Raw genomic sequence first — 27,028 nt, forward strand, 5'->3', positions numbered from 1 at the left:
ATTAATGCAATCTTACAATAAAGTTGGATATATTTACTGTCATGGTCCATAATAGAACCTCAATGCAGTTTTATTTAAAAAAAACATTATTTTTTTTGAAGGAATTTTTACATTTGTCTGCTAAAATGTCAACGGAGAAGCCCACCTCTGTGTGATCTTTGCAGAGCTCACAGCCTTGTTTTACAAGTGAAAACAGAAAAACTTTTGTAGCCTTTTGGGCGTCCACTGACACGACAATGCTGGTTGAAGCCACTTCCAAAAAAAAAAAAAAAAAAAACTAACGGAAACAGTTTCTAAGGTGACGTCATTTGAAATCAAGCAGCGCAATATTAAAATATCCCTGCTAATCTAAGGCTGTACTCTGCGGTCCATGCTGTAAAGCAGTTTAAACATCTATTTAATTGTAACACACTAAACCCGCTACACTTGGTTGATCCTTATTCTTCAACGCTGCAAAAGAATGTTCTCAGTGTTTTCCACAGATAAAATTGGCGAGCTATACATTTTTCATCCCATTCCTTTTGAAAATCAGTGAGCATTTAATTTCAATTAAGATATAATGCAGAGAAAGTTTTGTTAATAAGGGTCATCAATATTGTCTTGAAGATTACCTTGGGCTTTTTTCACTGACTTTTACCGCTGCTCTTTCCTCTGAGCAACCGCAGCAGGACTGACAGAAATATGTCTTAATTGAGAGAGAAGCTGTGCATTTTCACCTCATTACTTATTCAGAAGTATTAATTATCGCTGACATGGGGAGAGGATCAGTGAAGGTTCACTGCCCGACCTGTACTTATGTACAACCGCGAACAGTAAGACTGAGACGCAGCTTAAAGATCACATAGCTACTGCTGCACGGCGATGTAGTGGTTTGTGGTCCCGCCTCACAGCAGCAAGAACTCGTTTCGAGTCTGGTGAGGGGTCTTTCCATACAGAGTTTGCATACTGTTATGCATTTTAGAAATAGGTGTTTAAATATACTCACATTATTTAAATGTGCGTACATGTAAAAATACAAACTGAAAGTATTTTGTATTATATGTGTTGATACTCTCAGGGAACTTGTGTATTTTTCTCTGCTTTCGCAGATCCATGAGGGTTTTACTGCTCGGTAGATTTGATTTTTGTCTCTGTGTGTGTGTGTGTGTGTGTGTGTGTGTGTGTGTGTGTGTGTGTGCGTGTGCGCACATTACAACTTTGTGCTTACAATGTGTGTTTCGTGTTCTCTGGTCGGAGTCATCCGAGGACAGCGTCTACTTTTCTGTTCCTTATTGACAATGCTTATACACTTAGCCCTAGAGACGGGCTTTGACAGTAAGAGGTTTGACCTTTTCTGCCCTCTGCCTCATGTCGCCCGTCTCTTGTGTATTTCCACTCGGGAAATGATTTTTGCATTGTGTATGCTGCATCGTCTTCTGTTTCAATTTTAAATGAGGGCTGCTTTATTCGAAAGTAAGTGGCTTAACACTGCTGCACACTGAGGTCAAAAATAAGGGTGAAGGCTGATTAGACAAAGGGGGAAGCTCCATAAATGAAGCAATATTTTCCATATTGGAAAAGTGCAAGTGTGAAAAAAAATACAGCTATATATATATATATATATATATATATATATATATATATATATATATATATATATATATATATATATATGTATGTATATACATGAGAACATGTGGGGATCAAGGGAATTTCCAAAAGCTTAATGTATTCTGTATAATAAGCGGGGCACCTTCCAACTCAGCCAGCACAAGTTAATTATTTAAGTCCAACTGGGCAGAGAAGCAACCTCGGTTCAACAGGAAATGATATCAAGAAATGGTTTGATAGCGTGTGAGATCATATGCTTTAGTTAAGTTACTTTAGGACCCTTTGTTTTACATTATTGCTACGAATGAAAAATGAAAATGGAGTTGGAGAAACACGCCGTTTTCTTTTCTTTCTTTGACTGAAGTCATGACCTTTGGATATGTGTAGCAGGGGTCAACAGGTCACCCGCTAACAACCGTAAATAATCGACAGGACCAGCGGGCTCCGTTACTCGTACTCACATTACATTAAATTTCATGACCTTGCATTTTGTTAGTGCTTCACCTGCAGAGTCACAGTATATGACAAACAAAGAAACAGCGGTGTGTCTCTGTGTATGCTTTGGTGATTGACTTATCCGGTTTCAGGAGAAAAAAACTGAGTCCATAATGATGTGAGTCGTCAATTACTGTGATGATATTGGCACCGTGTCAAGTGACGCTCTGAGGCTTACAATGCCGTGTATTGTTGACTGAATATAAGAACTACACGCTGTGCTATCAAGAAGATTGGCGGAACGGCCTGAATCATCTGAACCATCTGAAGACCTGGCAGTGGGAACCTCTATGGGTGAATTTACCGTCAAGCAGCTAATCTCGCAGCATTAGTCATATTGTTCAACGTTATGCACGCTATGATCTGTTGATAGATAATGTCTCTGTACAAGCAGCCTACCTCGTTTGTCGAAGTTATGCTTGATATCGTCGTCCTTGCACATGGTGTCCGTATGTCCCCCGATGCCAACGTTAACTCCATAGTCGTCCAGGACCTTCCCGTCACTCAGCTTGTTGTGGAGCTGGTTGGGTGTGGAGTTGAGCGAGTGTCCGCCTCCGTCCTCGTCGTCGCAGTCGTAATCGTCGAGAATCGGGGTCTCGCGGATGGGCATTCCGATGACGGAGCTGCCGTGCTGGTGGGCGTTTCGGGAGCCCCGGTAGCTGTCGCGGCCTTGCGGTCCGAGCAGAACGGAGGGGATGTAGTGGATCTCGTGAGTGGCCTCGGTGCTGGCGCTCTTCTGGGGGATGCGGCGGCGTTTGCACCATCGGTGGCGAGTGTACAAGACAAGGGTGAAGAGGAGAATCAGCAGGAGGAGCGCAATGAGGCCTCCCTAAAGCAAAACAAAGAGACAGAAAAAAAAAAATACAGATTGTGAGAAAACAAGTGCAGGGTTTGGAGCATTTATCGTATGCAAACTGGACAATCACAGGACAATTTTACCTCCAACAGTAACAATTACAATCACTGTCTCCACACTAGTTATATTAGGTTGAATACCAATTAACACCATTTGCTGGCGATTAAATACCGTCTGGCAATCAGCACTTTGATATTAGAGATCTCAAAGCAACATGAGGCTGCAGGCAGGGTTTTTCAAGACCAGCAGATCTGTACCCAACCTATACAGCAAGCACACTCATTAAGAAAATCCCACATGATTAAAAGAAAACCGTTTCAAATAGAATATCCACCTATTAGGGTGATTGGAAAGATGGCATCTGCGAGTTGGCATCCTCTAACAGGAAGAGGGCAGACATATAAAATAGATTATACATTGAATTTTATAGCAGAGCAGCGGTTGCTGATTTGTGTTTTGTTGCATCCACGACGCTGTCCTTACAGGACAAAAGAAGCTGATGAGGTGGACTTCTTCAGGAAAAGAGAAAATGACAATATAGTCCTTCAGCAATGATGACATTAGCAAATAATTAGAGAAAGGAAGGATACGGACCGACAATAATAGCCCCCCGCAAAAACACATGAAAGCACTTTCACACATAATGGGCTGAGTTGCGCCGCACATCACACAATTTAAGTGGTTGAAATCAGCACTTTGTTTGCACATCGTGCACTTTCTGTGATCGGACATCCAGGGTGCACCTGCACAATGAACATAAATAAACATGTACAGCAAATACACGCCACCACGTGCAAAAAAAATCGAATCTGCAAATCTCAATAGTAATTGGACATTGCAAGATTTATAAATGAATAATTCCATGCATGAATGGATTGCATTATACTGTAGAAAGACCCCCTGCTGATGACTTCATCTGTTATGTAAAGTGTCACTTATTCGTACAGCCAAGCAGACATAATTTCCCTTGTAGTAATGCGGGACCTCCATCTTTACAGTGGAACACATACCAATGCACCTCGGTTGTGAGCTTGTAAGGCCTTCTCTTTCTTCCCTAAGCCTCTACCACAACCCGGTAAATCCACCAGGGAGCATCACATTTCTCCGTGGACCACTCAATATCTGACCATCACAGAAACATCAAACACCTTGCCATACACACGGTGGTTGGATGATAAAGTAAATCCATATGTACAGACCGAATGGCGGAAAGAGAGGGAGGGCATGACTTATTCTTTGATTTCTCACAATGGCATCCAAGAGGTGAGCCGCAGTATTGGATTCAGCGAGACATGGCAACCTCAGGGTGATACATTTCTAACGTCAGGCTGAAACCACCGCGTCAGCGCTTTTCCGGGACATACTTAACAGTGTGGCTATATTTACAAAATTATATGCAAGTATGCACATATGCGTTCAAAAAGTATGAACTCGGGGAACACGGGCGCAGTAGATATGTACGTACACACACACCACTTCACGGTTAAAATAATAAATAAAAACCGCAAGGGTACATTCATCACAACATTTAAAATTCCATCTTCATGAAGAAAAACAAACCCCCTTCAAATTATAACTCATGCACTGCTGGGTGTCCATAAATCACATCCGCTGAGAGGTAAGGTGGCACAGAGAGGACCGGTACAACGGACAAACTTGTCCATTAATCTCCAATAGGATGGCAGCTTTGCAGAAACGCAGTTTTGCAAACTCCCCTCACCCTGTACTCCTGTCTTAGTTTCAGGAAAAAAGGAGAGGAAAAAAGATGTGAAGGCATGAGGGCTTATGTTTCATTTTGGGAAAGAGTAATGATGGACTGACGCTGCATGCAGCACCACTGAGAAATGGAGATGTGAAATGGAAATGAAAAGGGAAAAAAACAATGAACTGAAAGAGTGACGTCTCTGTTAAGAGCAGCGAGCAGGCAGGAGAGGGCAAAAGTTGTCCCTTGTTTGGAGATTCTTTAATATTAATGAGTAAATGTAAATTATGCTCTGCCAAAAATACCAAGACTTTGTATAAAACCAGCAAATTAATCACCAGAGGCATTTGGACCAGCAGTTAGCCCGATGTCTCGTCAATTTAACTGCTCAGTGGAACCAGGAGGATTTACATGTTACATGTTACATGCTAAAGCGTTTCAGGGCTCACACACCAGTGACGCTCCATTCTAAACATGATTAAAGTATGACTGACACGAACAGCAGGCTGGAGCATTTGTGCGTCACACTGCTAGCTCAGTCCCGCATCTCAAGGCTGCTACTGCGTCTACAGAACACATAAGGCAGTGCAAAGACGCTCCGCACTGCGCTCTGCATGTAGACGCAGTAGCATACTGCCGCCTTCAAGGCTGTTGGAGGTGTGTGTGCGTGTGTGTGTGTGTAGCATCAACGCAGAAGCAACATCCTTGGCATGTTGCTTGCATATGAAGCATAAATTAGGATTAATGGCCTTTATTAAGTCCTGGCATTAGGCAAATAGTTTGTACTTGTATTTACATGTATTTGTCCTTTTAAAAAAGTGGTATCAGGACATCCCATGTGATATTCACAAATTCTAGTATTTTCTCTTCATGGATACTCTTTAGTGTTTTTACCTCGGTCGCTGTCGTGTGTCTCTGAGTTTATCTTGACTCCAATTTTTTTCATATTTACCTCCCTAATCTGCTTCTCTCAAATTCCCTTCCCCACATTACCCTGCGATGTTTTCCTCTGCTCAACTATTCTCCTTTTTTGTTCTCTCTCTCTCTCCCGCTCCCTCTCGATTACCGTGTGTCCCCGTCTCCATTCTCCTTCATGTTTGATCACATCTTTCTTTCACTCTTCAGTACAACAGCCATATAAATTCATAGTGGCAGATGTAGCCATGAGGGAAAATGGGTTTTCTGTTCATCTTCAGACCCAACAAATCCCCGCTGCTTTAGTCCTAAGTGACTTTATAGGAAGGAGAGTGGCTGGAAGCCCCATAATTCTACTCCTTTCTGGAGTATAGGTTTGCTGCAGTCTATGATTATTTTCCCTAGTTTGCATTCCTTTTTCCCATAGTGCCCCCAATTCCCCGTCTAAATAACTTGGTATGTTATTCTATCCTTGTGCCGTTCCCTCCCACACTCTGTCCGATTAGTTTTCCATTAGCCTTTTTTTGCTGCTGTCCCTGCATTTTTTATTTATTTTTTTAACCCGTCATCCCGTAACTCCCCCTCCCCGGTCCCCGCCCCCGTTCTCTCTATTACTGTAGATCACGACGCCTCCTTGCTTTCATGTTTCCCTGCCAAGCTCGTTTCATCTCTTCTCAGAGGTGTGGCTACAAACACCAAGTCTAAATTATTCAAGAAATAATTTTCAAGCTATTTTTCTACTCCAGCCCCCCAAAAAAGGACTTTCTAACATTTGAAAGTTGTGCAGTAAAGTCTTCTTGTAACAAAGTGGACGACCTGAGCTGCACAACCAAACTTTAAATTGATTTAGAATGAGAGGTTGAGTGGATACAAACATCTACAGTTTATATGAAATCACAACTAATTCCGCTGTTGTGGAAATTAAAAAAATCGAAGATTTTAATGTGCGTGGTGTGTTTAGTTTGCATAATTTCTCTGCATATCTTGGTTTTCTGAGTGTTCTGATTCCCTGGCTCGGCCCTTGACAGCAGTCCTAGATTTCCAAGCCTTGGTCTAAACGTCAATATTTCAAGTTTTAGATTCACAAAACCTTAGGTTGCAGCTAATATGAGCTCCTGAAAATGGACTTCCTATAGATATCCGGATATAGACCGATGGCTATTTCAATGTGAGATAAAATGAAGAGGTGAAAAACCTCAAAACAAAAGCTCATTAGACTCAATCATTAAGCCTGATTGAAGTAAATGCAAATTAAATATATTCAATCACTGATTAATTGTAGACAGCCCCCAGTGTGCACTAATGAACGAAGCAGCAACATGCACGCTTGGGGTTTTCTTGCGCTTTAAAATAAACCAATGCCGGTGCAAATGAGTTTTTGCTAAATTTCATCTGCCAGTCTTTTTAAAGGGATAGCAGAAACTGAGATTGTTCGCATCCACGTTGCTCAGAATAAAGGATTATTTGCATAAGCTATTTCCTGTGTAATTTCCTCTGCAGCCTTATATCTTCCTAAATGATGACTACAATATGATAGGCGCCTTTATATTTCCCGAGAAGTGCTGGCAGAGGCTCGGCTATAGGGTTAGCTTACGTTTCATATCATCTCATGAGAAGTTATTGCATCAGAGATTTTCCGCCCCAGCTAGGATGTCTTGCAACATTTCTCTCCAGCATATTTGCATTGTATATGTATAGGTCATATTTACATTCAAGTCTTGAAATAAATAGCGAAAAAAAAAAAAGAAAAGAAAAGATACTTGACAAACATTGCAGCATCCGTGGTGTTTGTGTGGGTGTTTGACTGTTTTCTTCTTTCATCATATTTATTTCTGCTGTTCTGTCTAATCTCTGTAAACTTCAGGTGACTGATTCTGATGGCATTACTTCTGTTGAGGACAGAAATAGCCCTGTCACCATGGATCTCTCAGATGTGTCACTACTCACACCCTGCTCAGAAAAGAAGAAGAAAAAAAAAAGAATCTTCAATCTCAACACTTTACCACAAAAACACATTGAATCAATGAAATCCGGATTAAGCAAAGTCCTCAATGAAAACAATCAGAGAAAGGACTATATTTTCCCCCGAAGCTTACCTGACGCATTCATGCTCCAGCATGAAGCTCGTGTCATGAAAGCTAAATTTAATGAGGCTGTCTTGTGAAATCGTTGGTTGCGCGATTAAAATGATGTTGTAGCATGGTGTTGCCGTCACATGCTTCAGTAAATGAGAGCATCTCTGGGTGGGCAGTGGTCATAAAACACACACACACACAGAAATGACAGTGTATTGAAAGCCTACAATTAAACCCCCAAACCGCATCAAACTCTTCAACCGATAGGAAGCTTAATAATCACCTACATTGATCCGCTCTGCACACTTGGTTCAATAGTTCCTGTTGAGACTCAAGATGTGAAAAATTTAGACTTTTATATGCGCTTGACAATGATAACTCCCTCGTGAGCCTAATAAGCTTCTTTATGCGGCGAAACAACACGACTCAGAGCCAACACATGCTCTGTGGTTTAGCCACCATCTGTGCACAGTGGAGTCGGGGGCTCAGTAACAATCCACCACCCGCACCAAAGGAAGAGCCCAGTGCTGCAATCTTTGTGTGTTCTTCAGAGAAAACGTCAATAACTAGTCACAAGCAGTCAAATCATTAAAAAAAAAAAAAGGCAAAAATTGAACAGATGGCATGTGTGTGTTAACTCAAAAAAAAAAAAAAAAAAAAAAAAAAGACACCCATCAGCAGACACGGGGGAGTACTGGATACTCATGCAGCGAAACACAGCCGAGAAAACACAGGTACATTCACAGTGGTATACAGTAGATGGGCTGGCTGCCTTCAGTGGGCTGATTCTTTGCTCACACCCGTGCGTATCAGGCAAAGACCTTCAAGGCAGAACATCCCCCGTCCCTCCCTCTCCCTCCCTCACACACCAACTTTCTCTGCCACCATCTTTTATTTGTCAACCTCCCACACTTTATCTTACCTTCTCCCGCTCTCAGCGCTCCTCCTGCTTCTCCTATCCCCCTCGCCCAGCAGGAAGTTAAAGTGGCATGTGCCCGAGCATCTGCTCTCCATTCTCTCCGTCCAACTAGAAGACGCAGCGTGAATGACAGGACTTGGCTCTCAGGTTAATGTTTCCACTCTACTAATTCACCTTGGAGAGGCTGTGCCTGTCCATTACCTCAGTGGGAGAAGGGATCCTACCGGGCGGCTCTCTGATTCCTGATGTGGGCTGTGGCACTGTCATTAGATTTAAACGTTCTATAAGTCCGCCATTAAAGTTTCAAACATGTGGAAAGTTGCTTGTGTACCATTTGCGCCACATAAATATCCGGAACCATGATGTTTTACCACCTCTTACCGTCTTCAGTATTGCAGACACGTGCTGGATGCTTTGCTCGAAGAGCAGTAATTCTAGTTTTCTTAGAGTAGCAAGTTCTTCACCGAAGCTGGCAATACATCTCAATTGGTAAGGTAAACTTTCCGGATGGAAGTGCAATAATATATTCTAAAGCAACAAGAAATCATTTCAAAACTCCACAGCTTTAGCCTTGGAAGTCACTAGAGAAATTACAGTACACTGACCAAAAGCCCCTACCTAATCATAAAATCTGATTACTCCGTGATTGAAAACTGAATTAAAATCTCCAAAAGCTTAACTGGAAAGCAGAAGGTCGACCTTTCAATTTTGTCTATCTTACCAGGGAAACTAATACAACTTTCCATCGTTGTCATCCTATCCCTCTTCATCCCCCCTTTCTCAGGTCCTGTCCTCTCATCACCCCGCCTCTTTTACATGCCACAATGCTCCATGACACAGAGGGACCAGAACCGAGGGCAGGCGAGGCTGCTCCGAGTCCCAGCTTTAGTAAATTATAACAGAGAATTAGGGTTGATGTGCCGGTGCGCCGCTCACGCCCACCCGTAGCTCCCCATCTCCCGCTCGCGTTCTCTCTCCAGCCATTGCTCTACACCCACCACTTCCTTCTGCCAGACAGACGAGCAATAAGTCTGTTTCAGGGTCTCCAAACTCAGGGTCTGTACTGAGGGATGGAGTCTGGATCCATACCACAGATTACAGAGATAAATTACATCCGAGCTCTGCAGGAGAACTTCTTTATACTTACACAACAGCTCCAGAGAAGAAAGTCTTTTTCTTTAAAGAAGAATCTAAACAAGAATAACAATATTTTCTGCACTTTGCTGTGAGAAACATGAAAGAAAGCACTCCAAAGATAATGACACATCTTGCCCTACGCATACATTTTATTCCATACTTAACAGTCATACTACAACAACAAATGTTAATTATTAAAAATAAACTTTTCCTGTTTTGTTTTGTTCTGTCTACATATGGGGCTGGAAAATGCCACTAACGAACTGAATATTAATGTTTCACGATAATTAAAAGAGGTAAAATGGAAATCAGCATGTCATAAAATCTAAAGAGACTCCCATTTGGCAGTGATGTATAGATTTCCATTATGATGTATTGTTGTTTATAAATGATGCCCTTCAGGTAAAGTGACTTTACAAACAAAACAATTACAGATCACAAAAAAACTACATACATGAATTAAATTGCATGTAATTACAACTCAAAATGAATGGAATAAATACATAAATTATACATGAACACATAGTTTACATGAATTAAATATGAACATACTGTACACTGAGAACATATGTTCACTTGCAAAATGCTTGACTTTAATTTTCTCCTCAGAGAATAGAGGCTTTTTTTTTTTCCCCCACTTCTTCTTCCTGGCATCCACCCCATGCAGTGGAAATCTAACAATCTCTTTCAGGTTGTGGAATAAGAAATCAGAAGTAATAATAGTAACCAACAAATTTAAATTAATTGGCAAGTAATTAGCAACTCTGGCTACCAGACAGGTTTTTTTTTTTTTTTAATGGAGTGAGGCATCGTCATGCAGCATACAGTGCTCTGTAGAATCAAGTATAAATGTTTAACTACTACAATTGATGCAGCAGCCCGGTACATTAAATACAAAAAGGTAACCAATGTATTGGTAATGCATACCTTGCTTTTCGTTTGATAATAACGATACCTTTCTACTGATTTACAGAAAGAAAAAGAAAAACTATTTCAAACTCTTTGTCATTATATTTAACGAAACTGAATTAATATTCTTGTCTGTATCCATAGCAGCTGAATATTTGCAGCAGATCCAGTTTGTGATCAATCAAGTAAGAAAACCTCATGTTAAAGTTGAAATCTCGAAGCTTCAGCATCAAATCTCAATGTTCATTCAACGTCTAAAATATCATGATCTGTAGCCGCATTGTGAACACCTGTAGAATTACCTTCAGAGCTAGATTTTTTCAAGGGTTTTTTGACATTTCTTTTTTTTTTTTTTTTTTTGCAGAATTAAATGATCTGCTCTCTGTATTTGCCTACCAAATTTAGCTCAAGGGACAATTTGAAAATCCACAATGAACAGATTTTTTTTTCCTTAAAATGAAATAACTTAATTCAAATAATTCAAAGATCTAATAGAAATCCCTTGACAGGTTCTGAGACTTCCACAACCTTTCTTCTGAAGGCCTTAGATCTCAGCATGATCACACCACACACTTTAATAGCAAAGGGAACAGTAGACCCCAAATGTCAGAGGTTTAAATGAGACACGTTCCACTCGTCACTCCACTGAGAGATTTCGCTCATTTGTAACTGATCTCAAACCTCCAAATGTGCTAAGTGTTGCAAATGTGATATTATATCATAGAAAATACTAAAGGTTATGTGTCCATGTAACATGGTCACCTTTGATGCTCGTCACCGTTTGCGAAAAATCAAATGCGGTCTGGAAACAACAGTTTCCTGGGGTTGTGGTTAGTTTGGCTCATGACTGTATTTCCCACAGTTGAATAGTAATGGGAAATAAAGCCGCTGACTGAAAGCATCCATTTTTTTTTTTTTTTTACAAGGTCACTCCTAGAGGAAAAAGCATTCTGCATTTTAAAAAACACACACAAGTTGAAAAAAAATGTTCTGTATTTAGATAATAGCTAGCATTTCAGCATCACTGTAATGGCAACTGGGTATATTTCTCAGTATAATGACATCCCGGGATGCTCACTGTTTGCATGGTAACCAAATATAATTGCCTGATGACCATGCACCACTGCTTGCTCATTACTGTGGCAAATTAGTACTGCTGGAAAAGAAGAGCCTGCAATGCCCCCACACCCAAACATCGTCCCACCGACCCACCCACCCACACCACATTACGGCTCTTCCATTTGTTTTTATATGGGATAAATCATATCTTCACATTTAGACAGTGTGATCAAGCACACACACAAACGCACTCTCCCCTCTGTGACATTTCAGAGAAAAAAAAAACAAAACTGTGTGATTAGGAAAGGTAATGCCAATATTTGCCGTGATATCACACGGGGCCAATGCGAGCCCGCTACAGCCATTGATAACAAAGCAGTTAGACGATCTGGACAATGAGGCCCCTGGGGCGACTCTGATTGAGAAAAAACAGCCAAGGTTGACGAGCGAAAGTTGCAGAGAACGGTTGCTTGTGTAGAGATACAGTTATCACAGTCATCACAAAAAGCAGCATGTTCAGGGGGAAAAAAAAAAAAAGGGAATCTGTTTTGCTTGGAGGGCCATATTTTAAATATTTGTTTCATTGCTTCCAAGATGTATTCAGTTTGTTCTTCATCCTGCCCTGTCAAACACAATTCAGTGATAGTTAACAGAATACGGAATAAACACAAGTCTAACTCTGTAAAGCGAATTACTTTGATCTCTCCTGGAAAAAGAAACGGTCTTGCCTTGAAAGCTGGTGGGTGCAATAGAGCTTTGTGTGATTATAGGTGTTTTTATGTGTTCGTGTGTGCATGTGCCCATACACTCCTATCAGAGGCAGCTGGGGCTTCAGCCCTTGTTATATTCCCTGTCGTGTAGCTTGAAGTCAGGCCTTTATTTCTATCTGCAGCTGTTGGGAGTAGCGTTACCGCAACAGCTTGTGCAAGTAGACCTGTCAGCATGCGCTAGCAGCTGAAAGGGAGGGTGGTCTTTGTCCGTTTGTGCCAGATGCAATCAAAAAAACTCACTTTCACCCTTCCCCCTCCAACCAGTCCTCCTCAACGCCTCAATCCGAAGTCTCTCCCCCTGCTCCACATATCACATCAATGTCTCCTCAGCTCAACAGCAGCTCCACAAAACATATTTTATCTTATATAAAGTGTTCATTTTGACACTTGCTGTCGCCGAGGCCTCAGGTTAAAAGACATGAAAACACTTGCTGGTCCTACGGTACGGCTTTGGAAGGCAGGGAAAGAAGCAGATCCATGCATCCCTGCAGTGAGACACATAATGATGGAGACTGCCTTGAAAATGCTAATAGACGACAAAGGCCTGAATAACACATCCAAGCCCAATTCAAAGAGCACAGATGTTTCCAATTGGTGCTTGAGTCATTAATGGCTTCTAGCAAAACACATCTGCTGTCATTAGCACTAAGGGGAGGGGAAACAAGCCGTTCAAATATACATTGATGGGAAATTTTCCTGAGACTTTAATCACTGTACTTTGAGAGGCCATTAAAAGAACAGCAAGGATTGGGATGAATCGATAGTAAATATAGAAGCAGACGAGAAGATGAGGAGGATGTCTGTCTGCCATCTCTAGGTAAAAAGCTTAGTGGTGTTATCTTTAGAACTCTCCGGGTTTAATGAGGTATGCAGTGAGGATGTTTTAATTCCCAGCAGTAAATATCTCTGAAGTGAGAAACCAACACAAGTAGCATTTGGACTTGGAAGCTTCACTAGAACGAGTGTTTCTAAGCTTAAAGATTTTAAACAGTGAGCTTGACCTTGGAGAAAATCCAAAACAAACAGAGCTTGAAATCTCAAAAAAGGCAAAAAAAGAAGAAAAAAAAAACCTGTAAAATGTCAAGTGATTGAACATAGAAAGACAAGAGCGGTGAACATTGCCATGTATTTATAAGAAGTGAAGTGGAAATATGCGATTGGCCACAGTGGAGCTGTGGTTAGTTTTCACCTCACAGTCGGATCTCTTGTTGTGTGGAGTTTGCATGTTCTCAGGGAATTGGTAAATCCAGAATATAAACTTAAATGAATCTAGCTTCAGCAAATATCTTGCCTCCTTCTCTACTCACCACATTTTTTTTGACTAATCATCTCCATGTCCTCTTTCACAACATCCATGAATACGGTTCGGAGGCTTCCTCTTCTCAGCTCCAAAATCCTTTGTCCAATATCTCCACAATCTCATTAGATGTTGAATTTTATCTCTCTATCATTTCCTCTCAACAGCTTGATAACTCTAGCCGTCCCTCCAGTCTGATCAGTCATAATCCTGTCTATCCTGGTGGCTCCCATCTAGTGCTGCACGATCTGGGGAAAAGGTGCGATTGGCGATTAGGTGGACAATATTGCGATTGCGATTAAATAAAAAAAGTTGGTTCATTATGAGTCTACAGACTTGCTTGGTTATCACGGGGAATAAATAAAGGAAAAAGCAGAGATGGATTACTGAGGATTTTTAATTGTGTAATAATTGTCAAAATAGCCAAACTTACTGTATACAAACAACAGTGTCCACCACAACAGGACTGTTTTGTTTTTATTCAAAATAGCACAATTATGCATTGTACAAACTAAAAAGGCACATCTCTGTAAACTGAAAACAGTGTGAAGTATCTTCTGTGTGATACATAGACTGGAATGATAACACAAAACTTTACCACAGATAGGGTTGGGCGCTATGAACAAAATCTTATATCACGGTATCAGAAATTTAATATCACGGTAACGGTATATATCACCGTATGTATTTTTCCCCTGTAAATTCAAATAGTTGCTTAAAAATAACCAAACTGTCACATTTGCTCATTGTCCCGTTTTATTTTTTAAACTCCGGTTTATATAACTTCAATTATTAAAAAAAATCACAACATGAAAGAAAAAAAAGACCTGAGTTTTTAGCGTCACTCCTGGAGCTGCCCGTCTCTGCGTCTGCCGTTATGGCTACCACCTCTCCTGGATACGCTGGTGTTGTTCGCGAGCGCACCCTGTGCTTACCTGACCAATGAAACGCAGCGAACAAACCCCGCACGACGTCGGGACACGCTGTGAAAATTCACAAACGCACCCAAACAATTGCGCTCCAGCTCGTTAGCGAGTGCAGACGACTTGCAGCAGACATCTGCTCTCTCTCCGGGTTAATGGTTTTTTTTTTTAACACTTTTTTTAATAATTGCACAATCACACCCCTTTTGCGATTACGTAATTGCACGTGCTGACATTGCGACTGCGATTGCGATAATCGTGCAGCACTACTCCCATCTTCTTTTTCGAAACAGCGGTTATACGATTACATTGCACATATCTCTATATGTGTTTACAATCACACAAACAGACTATAAATTACCAATTGATCTTTTCATTACCGCTCAAAATCACACATATAAACACATGCATGGAAAGTTTACATATTAGATATTTACAATCCCAGCAGGAAATCGCAGCGGTTGCCCGTATGCAAGGGCATCAACACAAGCAGTAAAAAGCATGAACAAGGTTATTCAATACTCAGCACCAGAGTTTTCTTTTGTTCCCCAAACTCCTGGTCTCCATCAGTAACTGTTTCCCAGGCAACAGAACAGAGAGCGAGTAGAGAAGGTGAGTGAATGGGCAGAAGAAAAAGGGGAAAAAACAAAGATGAGGAGAGTGCGGCCACTCGAGGTTTGTTTCCCCCAAAGTTAATCTATAAATAGCGTCTTCCCTCTCAGGGCTCCAACCGGAAACGTGAAGAGAACTAATTTGCTTTGGTCACGACACTTGCCCAGCGAAACAAGCGCTCGATTACAAAGGTTTGCGCTGTGGAGCTTGCTCTGGCTTGGTGTATGAAAGAGGGACAGACAGATTGTGTATGTAGCTGCCATCAGTGCGTCTGCACACGTTTGTGTCTCAGAGTGTGTTTTTTTTTTTTTTTCTTTTTTGAACAGAGCAGATCCAGAATATAAGAGTATGGGATAGATATATTTAAAAGGACAATTCTTTGGAGACCCACTCAAACAGGATCACAATGCGCTGAATACAGAGATAAAGTTCATTTTAACTAAGTTTTCAGCCAGTGTAATGCATAAGGGAACATATTCAGTGGAAGATCCTTCTCCTATTATATGAAGCAAGTTTTGCATTTTATGAAAAATACAAAAACTATTCACACTCAGAGATTGGATTTACCTAAAGTTTTTTTTTTCTTTATGAATTTGATACAACTGAAATCCATATAACAAAAGTTATAAGTTATTGGTTGAAGGCTGTATTACTGGTATGCCTGCACATAAAAAAAAAGAAAAGAAAAACTGAGATTGTCCATAAGTCTGACTGTGTGGGAACATTTCTTTATCTAGCCGTGTAACTTCTGTCGAACAACAGCGACCTATCAATTGCACTTCCTGCTTTTTGCACAGCGATTGCCATGCAAAGCTTCAGCCCCCTCCTGACCTTCCACATATTCTGAGCTTTACAAAAAGGATTGATGGGAGGACACAACACAGTAATTTCATTTCCATAAAAGTGACCCTGAACGATCATGAGGAAATTGGACTGCACTGTGGTGCTCATGTGAAAGAAGGAACACCCACATAACGCAGTTCAAACATGCCAGCATCATACACAGTGCTGTTTACAAAGCTTTTGATGCAGCAACTCACTTGAATAAAATGCACCATTTTCAGTGTTTGGCGTTGGAGTGTGGTTGTATTTTCACTCACATGTGCCAAGCAATCTGTCAAGCAAAGTGTCATTCACAGAAGTGTGTTGGAAAAGAAATTCAGCCTTGGACTCATGTGGGACTGACCCCACAATGCAATGCTCCACTGGGAATGGGCCCGGTTTGGAACGCTCCATGAACACCAGTGGTCACTAAAAACGGCAAATAAAAAGCCACAAAAACTAAAACCTGTCAATAAGATGGAGAAAAGAAGTGACAGCAGCTCTGGAGTTCAAATCAGGAAACTTTTGTTGAATCTCTACTATCTGAAAAAATGATAACGCTCTTTAAACAAAAAAAAAAATAAAGGCTTATCCTGTAGCAGTCATAAGTTTGAGATCTTTCTCCAATGTGATGCCTGAAAAACTGTTTAGAAAAACCACCTAGCTCTTTAATTTAGTTGTTACTGACAATATTTATATATTTTATTTATGTAAATGCTGACCCTAAACAGTTAACCCAAGCCTTATTTGCACGGCCAAGTACCTGACACAGCGTAGAGTTATATCTGGTTCGCAGGTGTTTAAAAGAGGAAATAAATTCTCAATAAATGCTGCTACAAATTATTGCGCGGCCTCAAGATGAAGTAATTGTAACCATATTTCTGATACTTTATAATATTTATTATACCCTTCCAAGTGTTAAAAGCGGTGGGTTGTACAACCACAAGACACAGTCACACAAACTGTAGCTCCAACCCCCGTACTCTGCAGGGGGCGCAAGTCTGTTGACTACTTATTTTCCTCTCTTATAGATCGTGCAAGTTGGGAGAAGCATGACTGGTCTGATAATGTCTGCACAGTAACCCCTATGGAGTCTAAATGCATAAGAAGCTCAGTGAGAACTCAGCCCCTGACTACAATGTGCTCGGAATCGAAAATGCAGATGGCTATGAATCAGTGCACACTGGGTTATTGCCAAAGCATATGCAAATACCCGCTTTAAGAACGTAAACTCAGATTGAGCTATATTTTACGCCAAGAAAAAAGGAATAAAAACACTCAAAATGACTGGATATCTATTCTACACGCGCTCGTTTTCCTGCAGACGTATTTCCAATTAGTTCAGATTGTATGACAAAACTGAAAACAATCCATATCTGGCAACACAAATGGCCACATGGAGGCTGGAACCCAGCCACCCTGACAGCGGCCCAGTCCTTGAAGCAGCCCCGGAGCACCTGACCATGTGTTTAGTACCCTGCTAAAATCTGGGAACGGAGCAGCCATGAATGAGTGCGTGCAGGAATCGCGCCAAGAAGCTTCCATGAAAGGCTGCTTGTACCGTTTTCTCCCCTATGGATACAAGGAAGACACAGACCCCAGGCCGGGGAGAACATATAAAGAACACCTTGACCTTTATCCATATGGTGTCACTTTCTGTGGGAGATTATAGAGAATTGTGGCCTGAAACAAGGCTTGTGTCCTCCTTATGGACTAATTAAAGGAAATTAGACTCTTTACACGAGCCTCGAGTGTACGCCTGGCCTCATATGCAGTTCATGCTCAGCGCGAGGAAAAGCATCCGCCATTGGAAAAACACATCCAAGATGAAAAACAACCAGGAAACATTGGACGGTGATTGATTTGCCAAGATTAAGTATAATTAAAATACTCATTCTCACTGCCACTTTTTAGAATATTAATGCTGCTAATTTCCCAAGAAAGCTTTCAGCTGAAGTTAAATTTCAGACATTTGCAACAAAATATCACATAATTTATGATACCATAATAAAAGCTAAGTGACGAATGTAAATTGCAGAATATGAGGACTGAACTCTGTCACAAATTAAAAGTCATGAAGACAAAATTATAAAACACCCCGTTTCCTAATCACGTCAACATTACCTCCCCAGCGGTATATAATGAGACTAATTGCTGTAGTTAGGAATAATTAACGCAGCAGTGAAGCAGGTCATTCACTGATTTGATGGACAAGTGGGCAAGGTGTTTTTTTGTGTTTGTCTGGGTAAAAAAAAAAAAGTTTCCCTTTCTTTTTATCTGACAAGGCAAGAGTTTCAGAAGCAGAAAGTGAAAACCGACTCGTTCCCTGGAAGTGCGGGACTATACGGCTGCCTGGTCAAACAATAAATAACCCCACAGCCAGGAAATTAATCATAGATGGCATTAAATGATACATGATCTCCTGACACGCTCTTCTTTGTTCTGGCCTTACTATGGACATACAAGGTAAAACAGTTTCGGGTGAGAGGACAAACAGTCTTTCAAAAAAAAAAAAAAAAATGCTTTGACTTGCAGCTTGAAGCAATGGATCCCTGCCCAAAACAAGGACAAAAAAACGCCTCCACCTGCAACGAGGCACATTTACAGCGTCCCAGTGGAAAGTGAGGGTCACCTCAACGCGACTGCATGTTGCAAAAAAGGGAAGAACATTACCTGCTCTTTTCACGTGAACTACTTTTATCAGCAAAAGCAGGGAGGGTGTGTTTCTCTACACCCCTGTAAAAACTCAAATCTCAACTCCTATTCTTCCCAAACTCCAATCTGAGCCGACAAAGTTCCGGCGGGTCTGGAGCCGAGCGAAAAAAAAGCTTTGGTGTCAAATGAGTTCGCGTAGGTCGACTTTCAGAAAGACCTCAATTACCAGGAAGAGAGTAGAGGACAATGGGGAGCCCCTAAAACCAATAAATAAGCCACTTGGAAATAGGGGCAAGAAATTCTACCATGGAGGGAGCTCAAGGCCATTCCCCATGGCGGCATTCACCGGGATAGTGTGAACCCGGGAACGAGTGCGCTGCACTTGTCTTGGCAGACTGCAGCTGCATAATAGCCAAGGAGGATTCTGATGGTTACGTCTCCATCACGCCACAGTTTCACATTGGGAGAATGTCAATATGCAAAATGTGCCCCAGCCCACTGCTTACAACTCATACATTATTAGCAAATCTCTCATTGCGCAGAGAGGTTAAGACTTGATGATTGTCTGACATTATGAGCAAGGCACGGAGCCAGATGGCTTGTCGTTAGCTAAGTGGAGTGTGTTAGCTCTTTGTTGGCAGTCACTGGAGAGGGAAGTGTGTTTCAGCTATTATTCAACATAAAAAAAAAATAAAAAAAATTTTAAAAAAAAGCTCCTTATGCTCATGAGGGAGAAAAAAAAAACCAAGAGAACAAAGCAGATTGTGAGTTGGAAACAGTCCATTTAAATTTAAAAGAATTTTTTTTTTCTTTTTTCTATGTGCACTAATTTAAAGTGGTGCTTTTCCAAATTAAGTTCTGAATTTTGAAACAAGAGCACCTTCAGCCAGAGACTCATCCTTCCCGAACGCACCGCAGAGCGCCACAGGAAGTCGCTGCCGCCCGTGGCAATCACACTCTGTCACGCCTAAATCAGAGCGTCACACACTCAATTAAGGCTGCTAATTCTCCAAAGCAAGAAAGTTTGAGCTGTTTTTATTGTTTCGATCCTTTTTTTGTTTGTTTGTTTGTTTATTAATCTTCCTTGCACCTTTACCACAAATAATCTTCCTCTGGGATTAATAGTTCACTTAACAAATGTACTCTGCAGTATCCTCTTGCTGCAATCATAAGCTTTGATAGCCAGTTTCCTCATAGGACTATTTACTTTATTGACCAATTTACTTTTATTTTACTTTTACTGCGCATATGACATTGCACGAGACAAAGTCGCAACGGCACATCTTCCTCTGCGATCCAGACCGACTTCAGACTTCAGGGACGAAATCAAGTGAGATAACGCACAACAGAAACAAAGGTTTTGAGAGCGGCAGCCCAGTTTTCGATGGTTTGACTGAGCACTTTGATTGGCGAGTGTGAGGAGTACCAGGTCAGTATTTTTAACACCAAAGTTGTATCAACACGTGAAGTGTAAGGTAGGCGATAATCAACAGGTTTCTTCCACTGCACAACTAAAGTTAGAAGATTTCACATTTCACTGTAGCCCATCACATCTGAATAATCTGTAAGAAATAATGTTAAATTTGGTCATATGTCTGCAGTTGTACACATTTACTGTTAATTATAGTCCTCACTGCACACAGAACTAAAAAAAAATATTCAAGAGGTCTAAATAGCTGTCTACATGACTTCCAGATCAGATCACTAAAACTAATGTTAAAAATTATGCATAGTAGTGACACTTAAACACTGCAGAATCCAAAGCATATTTGATCCCCTCAGTTTTGTCCTTCCACTGCTTACTCTAACATAACTTGATGCTCAGGAGCAACATTCCTCTTATTTGAATACATTCGTAACCCAGAACTGTTCCAGTGCTCACAGTATTTACCTTTTGTATTTGATTTGATCTAAATTTGACGAAGCATTGTCCATAAAGCCATGACGGACGTCGCCAGCAGAGTTACCACCACAGCAGGGTAAATAATAACTCATGAATGGAACTTTGCATAAATTTATCAAAGCACAATGTAGAAAGAAAAAAAAATTCAAAATTTAGCCTTTATTTCCAGAAATGAAAAAAGAGACACGGACAATATTACAGAGTATTCATTAGTTCTTCCACACTGGCTTTTACTTTTCAGATCTTTAAGCTGGAAATGAGGCAAACGAGTCGACTGTGCGAGGGGTTTCATCTCTGCCTGCCACGTGTGAGCCACGCTTAAGTGACACACACTGAGCTGTGAGGATGAGATGAAGCTTCATTAAAGGCACGGAACAATTAGCTCCTGCAGTAAATCACCCTCCTATATATTACTTTCTATAATCTTTTAATATTTTTTGCTCTTCAGGCTTTGTGTCACTTTCATAAGCTGTTGGCCACCACCAATTTTTAATTATCGCCGATTTTGCATTCATGGCGCAATAACATGCTTGCGTAAAAATTACAGCAACCAAAAGGTGACTGAAACAATTAAACCTTCCAGCAATTAAATTGCAAGTTGCTTGGACTTTAATGCGATAATTGAAAGTGTCCTTACCCACAGCAGCATTGCGGTCGGCCGTGCTGGGGCATGGTGAAAATTAATTTCTGTAGCTCCTGATTTCACAGGAGCCAGAATTGCCTCAAATGCCTTTATGACCCGCCGCACTGATGGTCATATATTACTAGTGACTGCTTAATTATGAGGAAGCCATTTCCACCAAGTGGGGTGCACTGTATCCTCATGTATATCTATCAGGACAGAGATAAGAATAGTAGCTTCCCGTTCGTACGGGACGAGCAGAAAATTAAACGGCCTCAGGCATGTGGTCGATTGCAGCAAATGAACAAGATGGAAATGAAAAGAAAACATTTCCTTTGTAAAGAAATCGGGGGTTTTATTTGCTGTTTTGTGGGTGATTATTGATGCAACATCCCAAGGACAAAGAAAACATGTCCACTCCACACTTTGTGTTGTGCTGGAGACACCAGGATTCCTTGCAATAGATGATTATGTTCTGTAACGTGTCATATGAATGGCTCCGAACTGCCAGCCTTTATTGCATCTCATTTTGGTAAAATACTACCTGTCCTCCCAGTGAACTCAAACATGCCATTTCTTTGAAAAATCCTCCACAGCATGACACACAATATGACTGATTGCCGTTTCCTCTGAAGTTCATCTTCAAATTTCCCTTGCATTATATCATTTCTAGCATTGATAACCATGAAATGTAATTATTTCTCACCTGTAATTTTCTTTTCCCAATAAATTAAAGAAAAAAAAAAGGATTCTTCATTGCATCACGGTTTGTGCATCACAAATGGCTTTCCAGTGTAAAGGTTGCATTGAGTTTGGAAAATTGCTTTTCCGCTGTGATCCGTCTTGGTCGTGAGGTGGGAGCTTTGTTTAAGAACCGCTTCCTCGCTCCTTCCAGGTACGACTGAACCAAAGGTGTTGCTTCTCTCCGCTGGCAAACTGCCGGGTGTTAGATGTTAATAATTCTATGAATCGCATTAAGTCTTCTCATGCCTTTTCTCCGTACAGAGATACGAACGGTTGTTCCGAAAAGATTTAAATTCTATCAATCACTTGCCTCCAAATGCGCTAACAGATTTATTGCTGTGCAGATGTGCATGCAGAAGGGAGAGTGCAGGTCTGATATTTCCTACCGCCGCCTCTAACGTTCACATAGTCACACAACCACTCGATTCTCCTTCATCACCGAGACAGAAACTGCAGTAAGACAGTGACAGCCTCACAACAAAGTGCTGAATAGATTACAATGCAGCTGATATACAGAATACGCTTTCAGTGATTTACTATTGCAATTTGGCTCTTGCTGGAATATTCTTCAAAGGAACAAATAAAAAGAGCTGAGCAAAGACTAAATGCAGTTGGACAAAAAGCCTACCATAACAAACAAGCGTCTCGCAAGCCTGTGGTCGGTTCCTCTGATGACAATAGCAAATCAAACTCTTTTCCCTGAAAGCCGGGTTTTTGCAAGCGAGCAATACGCCTGAATGCACAGATACTGCGAAATACGTGCAATAATGAGTCTACATGTATCGAATTGCATTCCAAAGGATGCATTCCTCATTGAAAGACTACTGTGCTGGCAGATGTTTACGTGTCCGGGGGAAATTCATACTTGCAGACTTACTTTCCAGAATTACAAAAGGGCCAGTGAAGTACAAAAGTGAGGACGAAAAATTACAAACTCGATTGACAAAAACATAAAAGGTGTTATCGATTTGATATAGAAAAATAAGCGTCCATAATGCCCACAAATTAGATGCACTTATGCTATTCAGAAACAAGAAAAAAAAGTGATTTGAAAGACATCATGCAGGTCTTTGTCAAGTTGCAGTAAACATAGTGGAAAAATAGCAGCTTGTAATTATCCTGAAAATACCTGAAAGGGAAGAAAAAAGTCTCTCGCTTACAGGAAAACTTTAACGATATTTTTAAATCGAGCTAATTGAATACAGGACGATGACCAGTTGCAGGTCAAGTTACAGTGTGTCAGTGCACAGCGTCGCTCAACTATGCAAGTATCTCCCTTTAGTGAATGCGTGTTGCCAGGCAACATGTGATAGAGTCTGACCCTTTAACCTGGAAAAAAGAATTCTATCAAAAGTATCATCGAAAGATGAAATACATTAATTGGAGTGCCATGAAGGTGCTGAACATGTTTAACTTAAACATTTACACTACTGCCAATTCCCAAACATCACTCACTCGCTCAAGAGACGTATTCATACCGTTCGTCTTCTCACACAGTTTATTTATGATCTTGTTGGGCCAGTAGATATTACAGATCTTACGGAGGCAGCTGTTGTGAAAGATATCAGCCTTTCTCATATCTCCTTTCATTACGGTTCGACACTCAGAGTCAAACAAGGACAGGCTTAACACTGCTGCTGTTAAACCGGATCTCAGTTTAGAGGCTGCATGTTTGGACACTGCTCTGAGAATATGGTTTTGAACTCATAGGATTATTTCATTTAAATCCAATGTGTAGCATTTTCATTTCCTTATTATATCTGATCATGTTCATTATCAGTAACATTTTCAGGAAGTTAACCTGTGATAATAGAATATAAACCACCAATGTATTTTGACATTTAGTCCACATGTTTACGGAGGATTAAAAAAAATAAAACTCTGCAATGTGAAAAATATTCACATTTCAGAAAAGCAATTTCTTACTATTCTAATAATCTTTTATTAATATTCTTTTGAAAAAACATGACATTTCTTTGTCCCTAGCAGTCTATATTTGATGGCTTACCCCATAAGTCTGCATTCTTTATAATCGCAGTAGACATTTTTGAAGGCTTCGCCTGAAGCCACAAAACATTTAACATCCAAAATAAATATATATTTAAAAATATATTGGACAAGAACTACCACTACTGAAAACTACAAGTTATGCTGTATTTATTAGATTGAAAAATGAAGCCTAAGACCTGGTGACATATCATTATAATATTCAACAATTTTAGCTATTTTAGCATAATACGTTATTGTTTTACCTTTAGTGCTTTGAAGATTATCTTTTGTGGTCTGCTGGCATGTTAGGATTTGATAAATATCTTAATTGATTAACTTCTTATTTAGGAGCCACATTTCCTACTCAAAGTGCAAAGATAGCATCCATAAACGATCTTCGTTAAGATCACTGATATCCTATGATGTTATAAATCATCTAGTCATTGCATTAATGCACTGCACTAGTCCCGTCTACTGTCACGACAGTAGCCAAATGGGAACATTTACTACAACAACAGGGCTGAATCTACTAATAATACAATTGGGGCTCATTTAGTCATTAAATTATGCTTGTCACAAATGCGATGATTGGAATTGTTGAGACATATTTATTTTTAGCACACGCAGCTTGAATTAACATATTTTCTGCATCATTTTGACTGAAATCAGAGTGGTTGTGAGTCATTACCAGCATGCTATAATCATGAGATGCACTCGTTACTATAATAAATTAAGAAATGGGAAAGATCGTGCAAACCATTACCTGCAGGAAATGAACATAAACTTCAAAATAACTGATGGGTTTCTAATTTTCTCAGACAATATTGCCAGAGTTTAACATAAAAATGTAAAAAAAAGGAAACCGGAGGTGACCTTTATGCTGCAGATCCCACTGTAAGCCTATGAAAAGAAAAGGTTAAGGACCAGGTTAATTTATGTGTGATAAAGAAATTCCCTTTTGACGACTGAATATTTCTTTTAAAGGAGCGAATTCCTCATGCATTGTGAAAACGGATGTTTTGCAAGAATAACCTTTTCATGAACTTCAGATTGTCGATTCACGATTAAACTGAAAAGTATGTTTGTGCACAAGGAGAACATCCAACCTACATTCAGAGAGGGTTCAAAACCAGGACTGCAACTGACGGTTTCTCACTGTTAAGTGACATTGATGGACAATACACACTACACAGCCTCGGATCAAAGTTTTTGCAAGAAAATGTAATGAGTGATAGTCAGAATACTGCCTGGTATAAGAAAAGTGATATGGAAAACATGATAACCTGATCAGGTTGTCAGTCAATAGTCATTTCACCTGTGCTGAAATGAATACCTGTCTCCGTCTGCCGCTGTCATATGATGGAGGGAGGCCGCGCGAGGAAAGGACAACGAAAAGCAGACAGAGTCGGAAAAAATGATGCTCGAGTGAGTGAGAACCTGACAGCTCAATGCCAGAAGAATAGAGTGCTCACACTTCAGACTGGCCCAGAACTGACAGCATCGGACATAATGATGCTCACTCAAAGAGCCAGGAGACACCTTACAGCCGCGAGGCCGGGCCAGCACACCCTCTGCCCCTCTCTGACCACACGCTCCTTCCTCCTTCACTTTTTATACCCTGTATCATTTTTACTTTTTCTATATGGAGGCGTCAAAGTGCAAGATAAAAAAAACACCTTGTAAACACAATCATACGGCTTACACAAACTTATTAAAGTGACAATACACATACACAATAATACTTGTTGTATCAAGACCACTTACGGATGTGGCACTTCTGACCTGAGCAGTTTAAAAAAGTGCTTCGCAGTTTTTTCGTGTTTCACATGCACGGCTTCAGAGCGTCACTGAACACTGCGATCACCAACAGAAACTCAACCAAACTACATGCAACTCGTTGCCTAAGTAAATTGCTCCCACAATAAAGCTTTGTGTCCAAAACCCAGTTACTCTAAACTCGACCGTAAGTATTACAACTACCTGAAGCTCTCCGATGGCCCTCAGACCGCCCTAGAGGGTAAATATATATGACTTCACAATGCGGTAACAAAAAACAATTGCAACAAATGCTAATGTGACTCTGTAATGTCTGGATGTGTCGACAGGCAGCGGTCTGCTGACGACTTTGTCACAGAGTAGTAAAACACTCAGTGAGGAAAAACAAATTACTAGAAAGATTTATTTGTTACCATAAAGCAAACGCAGTATATTACAGGGCCACTTTTGTTTGCCACAAATCAAATAGTGAAAATACCAGAGCAGCGGGGCCCGTGTGCTGGATGTCCGGGTCAAAGGGGATCTTGGCCCTCTCCCAGCCCCCGCTGAGCAACAGATGACAGGTAGGAAACACGCTGAATTAGTCACCATTTGGGCTTTACAGGGATCACCATGTTCACACTCATCAATGGTCAATCTGGAGCTCCCAGTCGGCCTAAGCATATCTGGACGACCGTCAAGAGAAGCAGTTCCAGGGAAAGACTCCAAAACAGTGATATAGAATAAATTAGGATTTAAAAAAAATATGTTGCAATAAATACTAACTACTAGTTATAGCCGAACATAAAATCTGTAGTAAAACCTGACAAAACATGACAGGGAGAATATATTTCTTGCAGTGTCTTTATTCGCTTGCTTCAGATGAAAGTTTCAATCTTTATTTTTTTTTTAAGCTCTTTTGTGCATGAAATTCTGTTGAGATGATACATAGCTGCCCATGAAAAATTTCATAGCCAAACATCAAATTAATCCTTACACCAGGCAATTAGTAGATTAAAAATGCAACATCTCTCACGGTGCTCTGTCAATATCAAAGTGAAAGCAAGCAAACGAACGTTGAAACACAGCGCCTTAATGCAGTATTGACTGTGTTTGTTAAATTGCGTGTGAGGCTGACCAGCTAAAGTACACGTACTATGTGCAAGTAGAGTGCTGATGTTAAAAGCACAAATAAATATCAACTCATTATAAGCTGTAAACAAAAAAAGGGGGGGAAAAAAAAGTGTGGACACCAATATTTCTATGTGCAGAAAAGGCT

The 27,028-nt window shown here is 40.5% G+C and overlaps 1 protein-coding gene across 1 annotated transcript in view; it reads right to left on the minus strand.

Moving 5' to 3' along the window:
* astn2 (astrotactin 2) overlaps nucleotides 1–27,028 on the minus strand; it is a 261,407-nt gene that overhangs the window by 180,277 nt on the left and 54,102 nt on the right. Inside the window, exon 3 of the mRNA XM_030085456.1 lies at nucleotides 2,485–2,914. Coding sequence (XP_029941316.1) covers nucleotides 2,485–2,914 — 430 coding nt within the window. The remainder of the gene's footprint in view (nucleotides 1–2,484; nucleotides 2,915–27,028) is intronic.

This window comes from Salarias fasciatus (assembly GCF_902148845.1).
Source record: "Salarias fasciatus chromosome 7 unlocalized genomic scaffold, fSalaFa1.1 super_scaffold_4, whole genome shotgun sequence".
In the NCBI taxonomy this organism is placed as follows: domain Eukaryota; kingdom Metazoa; phylum Chordata; class Actinopteri; order Blenniiformes; family Blenniidae; genus Salarias; species Salarias fasciatus.